At 36.3% G+C, this 19,538-nt stretch overlaps 3 protein-coding genes across 4 annotated transcripts; all 3 read right to left on the bottom strand.

Moving 5' to 3' along the window:
* Nucleotides 1–54: 54 nt before the first annotated feature.
* On the bottom strand, nt 55–2,534 carry LOC105167864 (senescence-specific cysteine protease SAG39). Its single transcript, XM_011087703.3, has 2 exons — nt 889–2,534; nt 55–805 (listed from the first exon to the last, which is right to left on the bottom strand). The coding sequence occupies exons 1-2, from the start codon at nt 1,322–1,324 to the stop codon at nt 216–218; spliced, it is 1,026 nt and encodes a 341-aa protein (XP_011086005.2). The 5' UTR covers nt 1,325–2,534; the 3' UTR covers nt 55–215.
* A 271-nt stretch (nt 2,535–2,805) lies between these two features.
* On the bottom strand, nt 2,806–12,860 carry MEE18 (maternal effect embryo arrest 18). 2 transcript variants are annotated; one of them, XR_016066696.1, is made up of 14 exons: nt 12,369–12,860; nt 10,757–10,873; nt 10,326–10,458; nt 10,026–10,122; nt 9,171–9,214; nt 8,279–8,435; nt 7,655–7,726; nt 7,040–7,123; nt 5,830–5,931; nt 5,492–5,539; nt 5,159–5,284; nt 3,906–3,998; nt 3,104–3,316; nt 2,806–3,018 (listed from the first exon to the last, which is right to left on the bottom strand). XR_016066696.1 is itself a non-coding variant. In XM_088883287.1 (13 exons), the coding sequence occupies exons 1-13, from the start codon at nt 12,622–12,624 to the stop codon at nt 3,218–3,220; spliced, it is 1,428 nt and encodes a 475-aa protein (XP_088739413.1). In that variant the 5' UTR covers nt 12,625–12,859; the 3' UTR covers nt 2,806–3,217. The 2 variants fall into 2 exon arrangements, 1 of the variants encoding a protein (XP_088739413.1); XM_088883287.1 differs by having other exon boundaries at nt 2,806–3,316; nt 12,369–12,859.
* Nucleotides 12,861–13,057: 197 nt separating this feature from the next.
* LOC105167862 (U-box domain-containing protein 45) lies at nt 13,058–16,105 on the bottom strand. The gene is made up of 2 exons (XM_011087701.3): nt 15,405–16,105; nt 13,058–14,124 (listed from the first exon to the last, which is right to left on the bottom strand). The coding sequence occupies exons 1-2, from the start codon at nt 15,863–15,865 to the stop codon at nt 13,275–13,277; spliced, it is 1,311 nt and encodes a 436-aa protein (XP_011086003.2). The 5' UTR covers nt 15,866–16,105; the 3' UTR covers nt 13,058–13,274.
* Nucleotides 16,106–19,538: the final 3,433 nt, after the last annotated feature.

Genomic DNA, 19,538 nt, shown 5'->3' with positions numbered 1-19,538 from the left:
GGTATATAGAAATAGACATATAGGTATAGATATAGAACACAGAAACCAGGCACATAAAGTAATTTAACTGGAAAGTTTTGGATAGCGAGGCCATTTTTTTACAAGCAATTCTTGGAACAGGAAAGTAATTTACATATATATCCACACACATCTTCTAAGGACAGGACTATCTTAATAAGGGAGCTCGTACAACTTCATCCAAAGTTTCAACAATTTTAAGCTGATGGATAAGAAGCTTGCATGGCAATGCCACAGAGACCTTCTGCAGCATCAACATCCCTTTGCATTCTAATATATCCATTCTCACCCCAGCTAGTTCCCCATGAATTCTTAACCAGCCAATACTTGGTTCCGTCACTAGTTTTCCCATACCCAACTGCTGTAACGCCATGGTCCAGCTCGGTTCCACACTGTCCAGTGAAAACTCCACTCGTGTAGAACTGGAAATCGGATCCACTAGCATCAATTGCCACAGATACTGGTTGGTTAGCCACAGCTTTCAGCAACGCAGACTCACTGTTGGCCGGAACATCCTCGTATCCTGTAATCTTGGCAGCATGAGATGATTCCTTCTTAGAGTTGCAGGTGCCATCAACGGCCTCATACGGGTAATTGGATTCAGTCGTTATGCCACCATTACTGATAATGAACTCAAAAGCATTGTCCATGAGACCACCATTGCAGCCCTCATCTTCACTTGTGTCGCAATCCACAAGTTCTTGTTCAGATAACGAAATCAATTTCCCAGTTGTGAGCTGGTTGATTCCTTCCGTGGCTGCAACAGCTGAAAATGCCCAGCAGCATCCTGTATAGTTGTTTCCGAGAAGTCAATCGTCTTTTTCTAAAGAAAAATGAACTTAGATTAGAAGAGCTTAATTCAGTACTTACCACATTGGCCCTGGTCCTTAACACCAGTGACAGCTCCTTTCTGTCTCCAGTCCATGCTGGTTGGAACTGCAGTAACATTTGCATACCTAAATGATGAAACCTTAGATGACTTCCCGTAAGATCCCATTTTGTATCCATTTCGGGACGCCTGAAATTCCTCGTTTGTCAAATCAGCAAACTTGTTTACCGCAAGCTTGTAAGGGCGAGTCCCTGCTTCATTAAAGGACTGGATGTACTCCACATTTTCCTTGAATATTTTGAATCGCTTGGCCTTCTCAACATCGTCTTTGTAGGCACGTCCATGTTGTGCCATCCATTCCTCATGTCTCTCAATCATTGATGCATCAGGCAGTGAGCGGGCTGTGGCCTGAGAAGTCCACATTTCCAGCACTAGTAACACAGCAAAAATAAGCCTCCAATTAGTTGAGAGGGCCATTTTGTGATAGCTGAGTACTAGGCAGGATATGTTAGCTAAACTTTGTTATAAATATGACTGCTGTGCATCATTTTAGGAGGGCCGAGTATTTATAGAGTCTTTTAATGTGTTACTTAATTGTCAGAAATGGCTTGAAACTGCATGCCTTATAGAATGTGGACATAACTCACGCTCCCTCACTCCCTGGAAAATCCGGCAAGTTATGCGCCTCAGAACAAATTCAGAACTCATTTCGTGGACGCTCCAATGTTTCCTCCTACCTTTTGGGGTGTTGATTAAAACATGCTTAAACGACAATGGTTGAATTGAAACCCGTCGTTGGATTTTCCTTCTGTCTCTTGCAGCCACAACAATCCTCTGATATGTCTGTATATGATGCCGAGATGAAATGACAAATGCAAGAGCTAGCTTCAGAGGCCACATTAACTTCGGCTGATTGGTCATACTATCACCCTTAATCAACCTTTATTTTCTGTTTGCTTACTTCTTGCGTTACTTGTGTCATCCAACCTAATAATACAAATCGTTATTGCACTGCCTTGATATGAATCAAAAATTGGGGGCCTGTATTAATTTGTCACCATGACCACCACATGATAATAAAAATTGAGGTTCCGAAATTGTCCTTATTCTTTTATGCAATTTTTCAATTTTGTCCTTTTCATTTATTGTCTCACCAAATTTCAGACATGATGGTGACATATTTGACTTTTGGCCAAAGGTAAAAATGTTTTTTTAATGTTTATCACTTGGATAATACCTTAAAAGAACATGACATACAATAATAAGTACATTATTCATATTTGTAGTAAACCGCAGTAAACATTTGACAAACCAATCAATCAGTTCGTTATCAAAATTTTAATCACAACTTAATACATCACATACTAATCATATCAACCCAAAATAAAGGTGGCCGATTATAAGTACAATAAAATAATTGTCCATTTAGGAATTTTTTGGTAAAAGACGCCACAAGGTTATTAGAAGACAGTTTGCCCGGAAAGCTAAGCAGGTTATCACTTTCTGAGAAACAACTAATGCCTAAAGCTTTGTCCTTTCCATAAAATGACATTTCTGAGAGACTGGAAATCCCAAGTTCCTGAGTTATTTTCCATTAAATACCTTGTTAAATAAAGGCATGAATAGCCAGAAACAGGATACCTTATCAATCAGTGAGAGGTACACAGCTTCTTTTCAATCGTCTTTTCATGGCATTTTAACGTATGCGTTCGTTTAATATGTTTACTAAGCCTGGAAAAGGAGCAATGTAGGAAAGGACATACAATCCTGCGTAATTGCTGCACTAGCAACATGCCTCAAATTTCAACTCAAGATGGCAAAAAATTCTGTCAATCATCCGCAAAGGGCAAATGATTTAATCATATCAACTTACGAGACAAGATGAAAAACCCAACAAGCAACCTGGCAGAGTGCAGACGTGGATCTGATTTTCTTAACAAATCTGCCTGCAACGTGGATAATCAGAGAAATTTCACCCTTAAGAACTATCAAATGTTGAATGAATGCGTATACAATGTTGTACACCTTAGTTATACAATTGGGTGAATCATCTTGCCAACACTTGGCACATCCAAGAAATTAGGTCCAGGCAATACCCCATTATATCTTCACTTCAGTGTAGCATATCAGGCCATCTCCTAGGCAATGCTTTCAGGACTATATGATTTTTCCTATTGAAATCCTGATTAAAACTCATAACTGAATGCATCAGGCGACTGGAAATATGTGAGAGAGCAATTGGACCTTAAAACTCACCTCCTAATTAGAGAAGCAAAGATGCAAAAGGTAAAAATGATACTTTGCATATATCAGCTATCTGAAAAGCAACAATGACTCTGAAAGAAGGTCGAAGTCTGGCAACAATATTCCTCATGCATTCCCCTTTAACAGATTGGCCAGAGATTGTATCAATGATTTTGGATCAAAAAGTATGCCTGCTGTTGAATCTTGTAATGAGTCAACAGTTACCTACAAAATTTGAGTGAATTCAATTAATCAAACCAGTGGAGGGGTTATCAATCACATCTTTTGGCACAAAAGAGCAAATAAGCTGAAGCGTAGAAACTAGTGTGTTTCATTGTTTCCTATTAGTAATTTTTCACAGAACATAACCATGAAGTAATTCCATTTTAAAGCTTGAACCTGAAATCTACATCATGAGGCGACTTAGCTGCTATTATATACCTCTCGGAAACAGCACGTGGTAAAATCAACAAAATTGCATCAATAATATTTATCTTCCTTTTATTTTTTTCTTTCCCTTACAGAAACAATTTTCAGAACCATCTTTAACTAGAACAAAAGTGATATCTAACAATTCCTAAACATATTCATCATGAGAGACAAAAAACAAAAGGAGCAACAAAAATAAAGAAGTCCATCTCAAGACATTTCTAACAAAATTCATTGTAGATAAATAAATTTAGGACATAATAGCCTTCCAATCAAAATGAGGAACTTGTAGGTTGCATAATTTTCACAAAGGAGCTTTCAATTGATATGAGGCTTCAAAGACTTATCAACACCTATTTGTACAATGTATAGAACACATGCATACCACATCAAAGATCCCTTGGGCGGCCAGTGAATCAATATCCAGAGGAATCTGACCATCTTTGGGGACAAAGATTGTGTTAATGTATTGACTTGGCTGCACAAATAAATGAGAACATTTAAGGTTAACATTTTTGTCCATCCGAAAAATGAAAGAACATCAGTTCATGTAGTTAGATAAGACTATATATAATGTTCATGTATCTGCTATAAGACTAGATATAATCAGTTTAAGCATCAGTTCACGTACCTACTATAAGACTAGATACATTATCCAAAGTAAATTCACCTTGGTACCGAAAAGAATGTCCTAAGATACATCAGAGAAACGGCAGACTTTGGTTGAATTACTTGAAGAATGAGAGTGGCAAAATGGTGGCTATTTGGACAGCTACTGGGCAGGTAGTGTTGATGACTCTAACAAGCACTTTTGGTTCTGTGTTTTTCTCTTGGAAGTGGGGTTTCTCACAGAACTCCAGGAAACAAGGGGTTTTAGAACAATATTCAGCAGAATCTGGGAATGTTTCAGCAGCTGAAGCAACAAACCAAGCTATTTTCTATATACAGAAGCCTAATTGGGGGCCTTTCATGCTTGTCTCCTAAAAGACTAGACATAATGTTTTCTGTAAGTCTTCTGTTAAGATTCGTGCATGCGCCCAAGTAAAATCCACCTTGGAGCTGCAAGGAATGTGCTGAGATGCATAAGAGAACTCTGGACTCTGTTTGGATTAGTTGAACAATGAAAGTGGCGAGATGGTTGGCTATTTGGACAACGACAGGGCAGGTAGGGTTGATGACTTGATGTTTCTACAATTTCTTTCTGTTATTTTTCCTTTTTCTTTTTAAATTTTGGAAGTGGGGTTTTCTCAGCAGAAGCTGGATATATTTCAGAAGTGAAGCAACAAACCAAGCTGTTTCGTTAAAAATTTATTAATGCAATTGGAGCTACGCCAAAAGGAGGCTATCTGATATGGGTGGAACAAGTCTGCTATAGCTAGTTCCAAGAATCTTGTCCAGCATGGCAGGACCAAGCACATCAACGTGAAGTACCATGCCATTAGAGAAGCCGAGAAGAAAATTTGAATAAAGTTGGTGAATGCAGTTTCCAGCTCCAGTTTGCAGACACCATGGCAAAGGCTCTTCCAAAAGTCAAATTTGAATTCTTAAGATCAAAAGTTGGAGTTTCTAAGAAGATCAAGGAGGAATGTTAAGCAACGATCATTCTTCTACAAAGTTCATGATAAACTGAATACTTACACGATTCTGAAGACAGTTATGAGGATCTCCATATGTTCGGTTCAAAGCATCTGTAATAGCCGTCACAAAGCAAGAAGCTGTAAAGCTACTAGTTTCTCTATCATGTGTACCATTCAAGAGAAGTACCTGAAAGAAAAATATTCAAAGTGCTCAATCTGCACTGTGGATCAGAGTACCAGCTAAAACCTATAACTAAAACCTATTGCCTATTGCGATTCAAGAAGTATGGTTCAAGACATCATGTTTATGAAAGAGAAAGTTAATGGATGTATGACCAAGATATTACAAGCTATGTTATATGTTCAGAATGTTACAACTCCAATTAATTATTACCTTGGGGCATGATCGTGAAGAAACAATTTCCCCAATTCCAAGTAAAACCTGAAAATGAAGCACACACAATAAGGAAGCCAATCCAAAAAATAAGTTTCCAAACAAAGGGTCTTCCAGCAGCTTCCAGTCTGAGAAACACCAAAATAGATATTTCACAGGGAAAAGTAATCACTTTATATTTCGTATTGGAACAGAAGATTGCTGTTGTATCATGATACATAAGCAAGAAAGGCCAATTTTGTACTAAGAGCTAATAGCAACAGCATAGTAGTAAGCATAGGTGCAAAAACTACGTAAGACGAAAAAGGAAATACATTTCATTTGGTTCAAAATATTACCAGAGAGGGGCAAATGGAGGTAAATAGTGAACCCATGGCAAAGATAATGCAGTCGACGCTCTTCAACTGATCTAAGACGGTTGGATTCGCAGGAGGAAAGACCTGCTCAAGAAAAGCATATGGGAAATTTGACCTAAAAGTACAAACTTTTCCAATAAAATTCATGTCATAAATTCTCAATATCCGAGACAAACAAAAATTGCTATGTGAAGAGAAATATAACAAGGTTTAAGTCTGGTTCAGGTGTGCAAACAAGTCAAGCTCGGGAAATATTTTTGAGCTTGAGCTTGAGCTTGGCTCAATGGCTGATTATGAATACATTCTACTGAACATCTTTTCTTGCCCCTTAACTCAGTGGATAACTTGCATTTCTTGTTTATTGACAGTATATGCCTGTAAAATTACATTAATTAATTAATTGATAATAACAATAATATAAAATATTAAAAGAACAAGTAATAATATATTTAGGTAATATAACAATAGTAAAAAAGAAAAGAGCATATATATAATATGTTAGTATAATATAGAATATACAAGAATAAATAAAAATTAACAATTTATTAAGTAATATATAGATATATAATATAAGTATTTAGAATAGAAAAGCTCATGAGCCAAACACACTCATCTTAGCTCCAGCTTGATTCAACAAAGAGCTGGAGCTCGAGTCAAGCTAGCTAGTAAAAGCTTACGAGCCAGGCTCGACTGATACCATATATGAAACACAGATTTCTATCTATTGTAATAATATTACTTTCCACTCTCTCATTCTAATCTAAAGAACTCAAGAAACACACAGAATGATACATTGACAAACAAGAGAAGCAACATTTCTAATAATTCCTCATAAGTTTTACAACAATGAAAATCAAAGAAATAACTGATTCAGCTTAAGACAAGAATTGCATGATAAAAGTAATGATGTTACATGCTCATCAGAGCAAAAATTAGATATAATCAGAATGTTTAATAATGAAATGGATGTGGCAATCAAATACTTGAACTATAAATCAAAGCCCATAGGAAAACTTGAAAAGTAGAAATACAAATGCTTGTTCCATTAAGGCCTTACCTTATGTCGGTCCTTGATTTACCTCATGTAATTTCTAATAATATCGTTTTCTAGTCTCTCATATTAATTAAAATAAGTTCAAGAAGGATAAAAAATATATGTCGTACATTGACAAAACAAGAAAAGCATCAGTACCTCATGCAATAAATTGCTGCCTTCACTGGACATGTAAAATACCCGCTTTATTCTTGAAGGAAGAGTCGGAACTAATGAGTTACTCTGTAATAGAATACTTTATTCAGGGAAATTTTTAATGTGAAAGTGGTAATACTAAAACAAGTATATTACAAGACCCTCTGAAACTAACTATTTCAGAATTGTTGGCAAGTCATGTTCATTGACTATATCTACACCATGAAAGGATAGAATAAGCTGAATTCCAATGTAAAATCTATAATCTTAGAGAATATCATTGGTTGACAGAGAAACTCATAATCAAGTCCAAAAGAATTCTATAATAACCCTCCTTATAAAATCTCTATCTAGACAGTTTGAAATGCCAATTAGGCTTTCACCATAAACTTAACAGCCTGAAAGAGCCTCAGAAAATTTGAATGCTAATGGTCAGTTATTTGGCCGACAACATCTTCAACACTTCAATAAGGTCAAATAATTCTTCAAGGTCTTGGTCCATCCAAACCAAGGTACATCAGAAGTGTCAAATCAGGTAAATAAACTTACAATACACTGCAATATGCCAATATCAAAGAAGATGATAAATTACTATCAACAACGATAGGAAGGGAGAACCTTATTTATGGGCTGCATAGATCCATCGGTTGGATGAGATATTTCATTCTGACCCCGTATTATAGTTCCATCCTAGAAGTAAAATAGAACCGTAAGCACCGCATTATTGTTCCATCCTAGAAGTGAAATAGAATCATAAAACATCATTCCAAACTTTGATATTCTTTTACATTGCGGTTCATTTCTTTGGAGGAAGATTTTTCATATGTATGAAGTTAGATTAAAACTTGAAAAACTTATCAAGAGAAGCATTAGCTACCACTAAGGTATGACCTTTGAATTTCCAACCACATGGTTTCCCAAATTTCTATCTGAAGTTCAATGTTTCACTACCGCCATAACCATGGGCACAAATGACATTACAGATGTTACTAACACCACATACCAACTATTACTAGCAGAAAAACTGCTGACACCACCATGCTCTAACACCCTTTTGACACATTGCTTGCCAGTGTTTCCACCATATCTTAGAGCAAAATATGAGGAAGACGAAGATTTTTACCAAAACTTGTTCCATATTTAGGTGCAATACTTAGAGCCCAATGGTGAAAACATATCCATCTTCCAATCAAACTTATATGGCAATGTTTTTATTTCAGAAACAAGCAAAGATTTTCATACCCATAATTCACACCCCAAGGTAAGCCTATCATTTGTTGATATTACTGGGAGGACCAGACTTTCAGTGGGAATTTGTGAGACACGTGAAAACAGAAAGATTGCCGCATCCAAAGACTGAAAGAATATACGCGCTCCAGCAAAGAAAAAATTCCCAATACTGCAATAAGATAAGAACAAGATAATAGTAATGGACCAATTCACAAAATCAGACAGCAAGCAAATTCTCAAAGTAAAAAATCTCCATATAGCAAACCAAGAGAGGAAAGAGAAAATTATAAAGTAAACAGAAGGGAATAGTAATAAACAGAGTACATCATGCACAGTAAGCATGACCAGTAATGAAACAGCAAGTTCACTCTTAAATGAATTTGTGAGGCCAGTGTCTTGTGGCAAACAAACATAACCTTGAGAAGATTCCCACTTAGCATGGTCCAAATAAGATGCCACATGTTTTATCATCAATTTCGCCATTACTCCTGGTGTCAGTTCTCCATTCAGTTGAGTTTCTAGGTCAACTTTCTTATAGGACAGCCTAACTCCATTCGGTAAAAGAACTTCTCTCCATGCATATTCCATATTTTAGCATACAATACTTATCTTGTTGCAGGTTAATATGCTTTCTACAGCTATCAGGGGCATCAAACCCATGAAATGAAAGCATATATAGACATATGGAACAAACGCAACAAAAGATACATTCAATGTTACATTGTTACTGCATTGTGTAACTTAAACTTGAGAAAGCCCTTCCCTTCCACTAATTCTGCTCCCTACATGTCCCCTTGGATGGAAATTTGACAGAAAATTCTATCAATCACTAGAATTCAAGAAGAAGAACAGATTCTAAATTCTAAAAATATGCATATTGGAGATCTCCAGAATATTGAAGTACCTTCCATTACTGAAACAAAATAACTCGTCCGACCTCCTGAGGATCTGCAAAATTTCATATTTTGACCCATATAAATTATGAGTTTGAACCATAAAAAGCAAAAATGGCAATGGTGGTGGTGGTGTTACCCCTTTCTTATTGAATTCATTGGGAGTCCCCAATGAATCATTGTATTTATAGACATTTCACAAAAGATGATTACAACAACATGAAGTGATGTCAATCCAAAAGCGGCACAAAAATGTAATTAGACTTAGCAAACTAGTGTTGGGGGAATTTGAAGGCAAGATCATGTGTAGATTTCTAAAACTTCAAATCCTGTGCACTACAACCTAGGACATTTTCAACTAATCAGCCACATTATAAAACCCATAAGAGTTGAGACAGACAGAATTACTCACTAAACCTACATACAGAAGAGAAAGCATATATTAATAATAAAAATCAGCTTTGTTTTGAAATGACTTATTTTTCATTTCTCTTGAGAAGTGGAAACTACGAGAGTCAAATCATTTGCAATATTAGAAATTACTCAGACCAATTGTCTTATAGCCAACTGGAAAATACTAATCTTACCACGTTTGCGGAAACTTGAGATGACACTACGAAATCGATCTCTTATACGTCCATATCAGTTTATTACTATATATAAATGCCAAGCATATCCCACATAAGACAATCCATCAATCAGATAAATGAGGATCACATGATGTTGTATGGAAAAGTGGAATGCTATAATTGCATATAACGGAATCAGAGAAGGTGGTTAATAATTAGTCATGGTTTTATTTCAAATTCAGAGTTGACTAAGAATTAGATAATGGAAGCAATATGGTCAGTATAGAATTAACAGACCTGATCCTGGAAGTAGGCCAGGAAAGCTCGAATAGTTTCCCTATATGGTTTTGAGACACCGTTCCATAGAGAATGATTCCCTTCTACAATATCATACCTATTGAATTCTCAACTTAGCGAAATAGGACTTGTTAATCTAACACATATTTAGCAAGTAGGTATCGAGTTGCTAGCAGAAAATAGTAGAAAAGAGATACATGACTACCACATGAAAAGGAAAAAAGTGAGCATATAGTTGATGAAGTAGGGATAAAAAAACCCTAGATCAAAGGATTACCAAAGGAAAATTACTCTTACTACCATTCAAATTTTGCTTTTTGTGCATCAAGAGGTAACCGATGACCCAGCAATGTCCGCACTGCAAGAGCTTCAGTAGTACTTTGATCAGACAATCTCAGGCATCTTGACCGAATGTCTCCAACAGCCGGACCACCTGCAAACATATTTACCAAATAAGCAGGGAACTTGAAATTACGAACATGTCAGATATCATTAAGCAAAAATTAGTACCATGATATGATTTCCTACTTCAATTAGCAAAATAATTAGACATAATTCCATATATTTAATAGCTCATAATCATAATTATTTGCACTGAAATATCTAGGACAATCACTCTTTCTCTGGGGTTCAATAGAGAATCTTCAAGCCATCTAAGAGGTGATCAATTCACAGCAACATTAAGAAAGAAAAACAGATTGAAATCAAAATATCAAGTTGATAATACATACCAAGAACGCGAACAATCTCAGCTGTGCTCCCCCCATCATCAGAAACAGGGAGTACATGAGATACACGGGTGGTTAACTTCTTAAGCTCTTCCACAACACCATTAAAGCCAGTTCCACCTGCAGTTCTGCATTAGCTTTTAGATAGTTCCAATCAACGGACAACATGGTTCAGACAGGTATTATGCAGAATTAACGTCGATGTGCTACATAAGGTAAGTGCCCAAATTACTAACATAATCCACTAAGAATTAAATATAAGCTGCTCCTCATATGCAGTGCATCATTGACTATTTGGTCAAATTGTTTCCATCATTGACTATAATGGAAAAGGATGATAGCAGTTGAATTTCCCAAATCTTGAAAAGTGAACAGTAAATTCCTAATAACATTGGGATATCAAAGTAATAGACCATTGCCATAAACCACGTGTTATATAAGCTATCAAAAGGTTAATACGTATCCGAGCATTCCAACTGACGTGTCTAACAACCAAACTGACAATCTGATAGCCCACTCAGGTTTTGAAGGGTCTACCTACTGAAGACAGATAATTATGGAAGCTAATAAGCAAGAAAAAATCACCAAAAATCTCACACATCTGGAAGAAAGTCTAAACCCCAATTTATAATGCCGGCATGATATGACAATGAGTCCAACCAAATAGTCGTTATCACCCCAAAGATCAACTATGATGAAATGTCATTAAAGGGGAGTCGCAACAAGCAGATGATGATATTCTCACTTCTTAAGCAATGTTTTCCTTTCTGACATCTAAATCAATAGAAGCTAAAAATGACCAAGCTGGGTACTCAGAGCCCTCAGTATTGTACAACTCTACAAAAAGGCATACAACTGACTAAAATAAGGCAGAACATATTTCTGCAGATAAGTTAACAGATCAACAACCTAAAGCAACTAACTTAAAATATACTTATTTAAAAAAAAATGTAGAAGAAAAAATCCCACCATGTAAAAATCAAATAAACTGAAAATACAGGCAAAAACAAAGAAATGCATGGTACTTCAAAAGTTTATCTCTCTTTCTTTTACCTTTTCTGGCAAAAAATCCCACTAGAGAGATTCATATTAAATGCAAAGAAAGCATGGACTTCCATCTGTCCCCATGCTTGTGCATGCGCCTTTCAGTAGTCCAGAATAATCCATCCCGATCCAAATGCTTTAATAACTTCTAGACTATCTTCAGTCTTTTCTTGAAATCTTATGTATGATGTAAACCATTGATAAGTAAGAACTTCCATTCTCGGACTTTCAGTACTCAATTAAAAGCACAATGGCAATCTTCATTCAAGATTTTAGGATACTAGGAAACAAAAAAAACCAAGAAGTGAAAATTCATAAAGAGAAAGAAGAAATTAGTTAATGCGCTTTCCCAATTAGACATCAAGTATTGCACGTCAGGTACAGTTCAAGAACTGCATTCTCAAACACACCTCCCTCTATCTTGCCTTTCTTGAAAACCTTTCCACCCCAAAACATCTAATCTTCGTTTTACCGGAAGTCCAACCAAACAAAGATTCACGACGAACCACAAGAAAGCATAAAAAGTCTCAAGAAAAAGTGGGAAAAGAAAGGAGAGAAAAAACAAACATACCGGAAAAAACAAGCAAAGATGGTTGACTTGCATTGCTACTTGCTGCAGTGGAAGCATAAGAACAGTGACAGTGGTGAGTGTTATTTCTAAAGGGCGGCGCCATTAAAGTGAGATTTCTGTAATTGAAAGAAAAAGGAAAAGAATGGCGATGGGAAAGAAAGAATGGTAATGGAATTGAATAATGAATTTGATTTGAGGTATTTAAAGGGGAATGAGAGGGCAAGAAAAGCGGGGGTCCCAAGCAACTATCCGCCATATTCCCCCGAGTCCGAGTCCCTGTCCCTTTCCTTTCTTATCAATCAACGGAAAATTGCTAAGGTTTGGCCGTACACATCCATATTACTGCAGGAACCATAGTCCATACCAACTCTCCACCCCCACACTACCTCTTATCTATATTTTCTCCTTTATTTCCTTTTTCGGCCCCAATACTTTTTTTTATTACAATGAGGTGGGAGATGAGGGAATCTGAGTTTTAAGGCAAGACCTCTTTGTAGGAGTGATGACAACTCAATCATATTTATTCATAATGAATGTGTATCATACAGGTTGAGTACCAATTTGGACAATTCTGCTAATAATAGAAATGCATCTGTAGTTAATTTTTTAATCTTCATGCAAGGAAAATTACATTTTGTTAAACCTGCCAATCAAATATTATGTGATTCTTTATTGACGAAAAATATATGTTTAAAAATTTAATTAGATCAAAGAAACAAAAATGTGACGAAAGAAATTCCCAATAGCTTAATTACAAGCAAAATCAACAAGTTGAAGATGAGGAGAAGTGCAGCAATAGGGTAGGGGCATTCATTCTTCCCTTTGATAGAGATGCTAGCTCTCGTTCCTTCATATATACACAACTTTGAACCCAAAAAAGTGGCTATTTTTTGCCAGTCAATCTCTCTAGTAAGGCAAGCTCTTAGAACTCGAACTCATGACCAAAGCCTTCAGCTTTGAAGAATCCCCATCACCATTGGCTCGACGAGTGATCGTTTCCATATTCTTGTACAAACTTTGTTGCAGAATTTTCTTCAGCAATTTCTTTCCTTCATCGACATCCCTCTCATTCACGGGTGAACCGATGGACACCCTACCCATCTGGGGACCCGAATGAGGCCCCATTTTCATCTGTCTTTCGTCCTTAAACCACTGCAGTATTTTTGCAGCTCTTTTCTGCGCCAACGGACTGCCCAACAATGCTAATTCAAGAAGCACTTGAACTATTCCAGCCTTAGCCATTTTCTGCCTTTGCAATGAGCTCTGATGAGCTAAAACCATCAGAATGTAGGCAGATAATTCTTGGCATTTGGGCTTCTCTTCCCATGTCATGATCTCCATCAAGCCCTCGGGAACATTTGGATTATGCTCCAACGCTTTCCGTCCTGCTGAGGTTACAACCAAGTTCCCCAACGTTGCCAAGGATTTTTCTGATACTTCTTTCACTGAGGCCAACCTTGTCAGGGTGTTGACAACCCCAGTACCAATCAAAGTTCTGCAGTTGTCTAGAACTGAAGAGAGATTACACAACGTGCTTAAACATAATTCTTCGGTCTCAATAGTGTTTGAGCTTGATTCAAGAATGGAGACTACAGTGGGAATAATTCTTGCTGAGGTGTGGGAGAATGGAGTGTTGGCCAGGGCTGACACAGACAAGAGAAGCTGTGCAAATTCTTTCCTAGCTGTTTCCTCCAGGACCGCGAGGTTTCCGGGTAGTTTTGATATGATTCCTGCTTCCATTATTAGCGCCTTGTTCCTGAAACAAGAGCAAAGAAAAACAAGAATGCCGTTAATCACAGAGACAAGACAACCCTCATATATATAAATTCAATGAAACAGATTAAAATAAACCTCGGCTGGAATAATTTAGACATTTAATAACACAGTGTCGGTGTACATAATTTCTTATTGCAGCCTGTTTCAAACACATATACACGTAGGAGGGAAAATATTAAAGTTACAACTTATATATATACCGCACAAAACTACGTGGGGGTTTCCTTTAATTGTAGTAGTTAAAGAGATCGTGCAAGGGAGAAGCCGACATGATTCTCTAAGCTGAATCTGCCTTTGAGAATGAGGGCCAGTGAATCAGGTTCTAAATTCTTGATGGATGCCCTTTTCTCAAACACCTACAAGGCTACAACTCAAGCTACAAAAAACAACAGCTACGCTAAATCTCATCTACAACTATTATCATGGGTGTCAAAAAACATATGAACTTTCACTGATAATTGTTCTAGAAGTGTCTAACTCAACATTTATTTTAATCTTTTATTTCACATTTGTGTCATCAATTAACAAAAACCATAATATTATCTGATTATTATTGATTAAACCATAAACAGGAATTTAGACTTTGCCTCCTCCGGCGGAAAAAGATGTCAGCTATTTGGGCGGGGGGCCACCGGAACCAGGCTAATGGCCATAGACCAAGAAAACTCAAGTGCTCAGTCTGCACTCCAAGTCAATAATAGCTACTGGGCCTCGACCACTATCTCTTGTGCGGATAGCCCAATATCCAATCACATCTTGCCACCCCACTCCAGTACCATATTCTGAAATTAAACTCAAAAATCCTGAACTATTTTTTTTAAATCGTATTTTAAACTCCTACATCGTTAAATAATAAAAATATACGTACATATATATTAAATGAAGTAGGAACTGAAGACGATTGTAACAGAAAATTCGAACCTGAAGGACCCACCCTAGATGCTAGTACATCTTCACATTAAAATGGTTTTTAAAATATACCATTCTGCAACTAATGGAACAGTTCCTCTTCCCCCAAAATTCTTGCAACCGGAAAGACATCAATTTGAAATTGAGTTGATTGACATTTAGTTTTAGATTCGGGATAATAATCCGATTTTCAAGAATCGGAAGTTGAGTTCTGGACAGAATTCATGCACTAAAGGTCCAATCATGAACTGGTAACACCTTTTTCGATTTCCGGTGCAACTCAATCAAGTATGCTAAAAGACTCGAATTAACAAAAAAATATCGAAGCAAGTATGGGTAAAATCAACTTACGTGAGAGAGCCATTCGCGAGCTCAATCAACGCTCGAACGGCCAATCTTTGCCGCGCCACCACTTCCGAGCCAACCATGGCAACCAGCGGGGGGATGACACCGAGCTCCGCTATAGTTTTCCGCCGCTTCAAGTCTTGTTCGGCCAGCTTCTTTATCTCCTCTGCCGCCACCTCTTTCTCTTCCCAATTCCCGAAGTGGAGCCTCTTCACTGACCTTTGCAAAGCCACCATCCACCCATCAGGCCCCTCCAATTTTCCTGCCATGTACACGTCCTCTGCTTTCTTTGCTTGTTTATCTGTACCCGTATCTATATCCACAGCTTTCTCCGGCGGTTGTTGTTGTCGTCTGACAGCGTTTAAGCAAAGCAACCTTCGCATGCGAGTAAGGAACCTTAGCTTCGTATAGGTAAAGAACCAGTTGGCGAGAGAATCTGACCTTTTTGGTGCTTGTGGAGCTGACATAATATATATTTCAAGAACTTCAATCTAAATTCTGGCAGGCTGATGTTTTTTGGGTTTTTTTCTTGGATGTCTCTCCGTGTTTGAGACTCTCTGTTTTTGTGAGAAGAAAGTTAAGAATCGGACAGGAGGAGGAAGAGATTTTGTAGGAAATCACGAGAGAGAGCAGAGAGGAGAGAGCACATGCAGCCTGAGAAACCTGTCTGTTTTAACTCCAGTGAGATGAAAGAATATTTCTGGTACAGATATGCAAATTTATACCCTGAAAATATTACTATATGGGATCTGAAGTTGTGAAATTCCTACAGGTACCTCTGTGTTCTTGTGGGTTTTACTGAGCTATAATTGGTATCACTGAGATATGGCCTAATAATTACTATTTTCTTTTTAACTTACCAACATGACACGCATTATTTATGTGTATACAATTTAATATATTCGATCTAAGTTTTTAAAACAAAAATGAATGTATGATTAAAAGTAGGGTGAGTATCATAGTCGAAGTTGAGGCCCTACGACCATAAATTAATATATTTGATATCAATTGTTGCAATCGATTTATTTCAATCAATAATAGTTTATCGCTTTAAATTCAAAAAAAAAAAAAAAAAGGTGGAGCGAGAGATAAACATGGGTGAAAGCAAAGTATAAATATGGTAGTATCTCGTCAGTTAAAAAATACTCTCGACTATTTGAAACAAATAAATATTTTAAAATTTAGTGTTAGGGTGTCACAAACCAGTAGTAGTATGTAAAAAATAACTTTTATTTCATATTAGTATAGAGTAAAAAAAGAAAAAGCATTTGTCGAGAAAATTGAATTAAAACTAATTAACGAGATTAGCATCTTGAAAGTTAATCTTGCCCTTTTACTCTTCTCTCTCCTATTTTTAAAAAATCAGTAGTTTGGAAAAAAAAAAAAAAAAGAAAAGCTTCAATCTTGATATATAACCAACAAGATTAATTAATCGTTGGTGAGAATTAAGTTGAATAATGAGAACACGCCTGGCGTTCCTGAAAAATCGGCGACTTTCCTCCTCATATACATGAGGCATGATGTGAGAAAATGTGATTAATCTGGAAAATATTAATACTTGTGGGAATTTTTCAGAAAATAAGAATATAAAATGATATTAATATAAATAGGAAGGTACATATTCATGTGGGGGGTTTGTTAATATTTTGGATTTGAGAGATTAAAAATAAAGATAGTGTCCGGGGGTTTCCACCTTACAGCTAATCAGCCTGCAATATTGTAGGTTCCATGCTTTCAGAATTCAAGACAAAATTAATGAATATCATTAATTAGGGTAATAAATTCAAATTTCATAAGATTGATCACAACACACGTGTGTTGTATTAGTACGTAGGTGGTCGACTCACCCCTGATCATGTTAAGTGTTAATCAGCATTAATGATGCTAATAAATATATATGCCTACTTAATTCAAACAGTTGTAATTATACACGTAAAAATGTGATCGAAACTGATAATTAAATTCTGGTCGGCTACGTGAAGATTTTTGTGTTCCAAACTTTTAAAGATGGTAACACGACTATCAATATTTATGTGGACCTGAAGAGATGAATAAATAACACTATTCAATGATTTTCCATCAATTCTATATATATATATATATATATAAGCGAAATTACTAGCTAGAAAATTTTCTTTTTCTTTTCTACAAACATAATGAAATGTTCTTTTTGTCAAATTTCATTCAGACATATTTCCATTAAGTAAATAGTGTAGATTTTTATAGATTTAGATGAATATCTTCAATTTCCAACTTTACTATTGATGAGGGAAGAAACTTAGAAATACTATAAAATCTGTAAGAACACGACTTTTTAACAAATATTTCACACGTGCTCCTATATCTCAACGCTAAAGCTATATGAATTAAAATTATACAACTGTAGGAGCTAAAATTTATAAAATATAAAAAGATAGAAACTAAATCCCACTTCACTTGGATTCCCAGCCCATGTAATCATCCATACTCTTACAAATAGGCTAATAAGGAAGTAACAGAGAGAATCGATTATCTCTCATTAAAACCCCATATTTCCATGAAGCCAAACAGCTAGTGGATGATTTTGTGGCGTGGGATTCAATATCCATCCAAGAGTCCACAGTGAGATGGTACTTTTTGGATTAAACTGTAAAGAATTGGCCAACATTAATTACTCACATATTACTTCTCCTTCATTGAGTGGCCGGTGACAATATTATTTTTTTTGGATTAAAATCTTAAAGAATTGGGCAAGGAAACATGGTGGTGGGATGAGGTGTACCCCACTGCCACAGGGACTTGCCTAATACAAAAATGTATTGTTGTTCTTGACGTGGTTTGTCACTCTTATTACTACTCAAATTTTGAATTTAGGTTCTTAACCCAGAATGCATGTAAATAAGTTAGAAACGGAAACGACTGTCGAAGAAACATAAAAGACAACATAGTTTCTAGGCCAAATGTCGAACCTTATATTTTATTGCTCAATTACAAAGATAAGGGACCAAGCTTGCACACAATCACTCAACAAATTGTGCTAATTAGGCCATGTTGTTGCACTATGCTAAAGGCTCGCTACTAAGTCTAGAACTCAACCCCGCCACCCCAAAATATGTTGATGCCTCGAGGGGCTAACACCTGAACTCTATCTATAAGAAAATGTGTATTGATTAAGGTTTCATTTATTTAGTTGGATTGGTCTGGATATCCGAACTAATCAACCTCAATATCACGTTTATTCTATTTTTGTTGAGCCCATGATAAGTGACACAAGCCCAATATAATAAAATGATAATGAGTCATTATAATATCACTCAAAGAGGTGGGATTCACAATCCAACACAATCCAAAAAAATTGCATAAAATTCTATTCTCCCAATAAGTCATCTATTCTATGTGCAAATAGACTTCTTTGTCCTTGCAATTTGCATAAATAACAAAAAGAACATGCACAGAAATAATGGTAAGTCTGGCAGTTTTGTGATGAATGAAATGATATTTAGTAGCTTTTTGAGTTCAGTTGATATGTAAAAATAATTACTTTTGTTGGGTAATTTTGAGATTTTATAACTTTGTTGTGAATTTATGCAACATTAGTAAACATAAGATAAAATAATTACACATTGATTCAATAATAAACACAATATAACTTTTGTCTCATGACTACATAGCCTCAATTTTGTCATGAATTATTTGGTGATGGTTGTTTAATCCCATTACAAAGTAAATGAGGCTTAAATTAATAAGTTGACAGAATGTAATTTCCTCCTAGCCATTTAATTTTGTCCAAAAGGTTATGATGTAATTGGACAGTATCATCTGACACAGGCGGGTATTGTGCTGAAAATGATCTCATTTAAAAGAGAGAGTGGTTTAACTTTTTGCTCTTGGATGCCATTTATTTACACTTTGAAAGAGGAAAATGTTGTCCTTACCTTTTTCTTTTTGTTACACATTTGGAGAGTCACTAGGAATTTGAGTGCTGATTTGAATTTTGATTTTCTTGTAGCCCCCACAACCATCCATGACCATTATCCACTTATTAGCTTTTTGTAGGAGAAAGCAGCAAAAATTAATTATATGTTGCACCAGCCGGGAATCGACCCGGGTCTATACCGTGGTAAGGTACTATTCTACCACTAGACCACTGGTGCGGCTTGG

Source organism: Sesamum indicum, linkage group LG8, assembly GCF_026168435.1.
Source record: "Sesamum indicum cultivar Baizhima isolate 11 linkage group LG8, ASM2616843v1, whole genome shotgun sequence".
In the NCBI taxonomy this organism is placed as follows: Eukaryota; Viridiplantae; Streptophyta; class Magnoliopsida; order Lamiales; family Pedaliaceae; genus Sesamum; species Sesamum indicum.
The sequence above is the reverse complement of the archived record's forward strand: the minus strand, read 5'-3'. Positions and strand labels throughout refer to the sequence as shown.

Bases quoted from the DNA above. Each gene is read 5' to 3' on its own strand.
- LOC105167864 (XM_011087703.3), bottom strand. From the start codon at position 1,324: ATGGCCCTCTCAACTAATTGGAGGCTTATTTTTGCTGTGTTACTAGTG. The intron at 806-888 runs GTAAGTACTGAA...ACAACTATACAG, and splicing joins TAAGGACCAGGGCCAATGTG to GATGCTGCTGGGCATTTTCA.
- MEE18 (XM_088883287.1), bottom strand. From the start codon at position 12,624: ATGGCGGATAGTTGCTTGGGACCCCCGCTTTTCTTGCCCTCTCATTCC. The intron at 10,123-10,325 runs GTAGTAAGAGTA...AGAATTCAATAG, and splicing joins CAAAAAGCAAAATTTGAATG to GTATGATATTGTAGAAGGGA. The intron at 5,285-5,491 runs GTAATAATTAAT...TTTTTCTTTCAG, and splicing joins CTTCACGATCATGCCCCAAG to GTACTTCTCTTGAATGGTAC.
- LOC105167862 (XM_011087701.3), bottom strand. From the start codon at position 15,865: ATGTCAGCTCCACAAGCACCAAAAAGGTCAGATTCTCTCGCCAACTGG. The intron at 14,125-15,404 runs GTAAGTTGATTT...CTCTTGTTTCAG, and splicing joins CTCGCGAATGGCTCTCTCAC to GAACAAGGCGCTAATAATGG.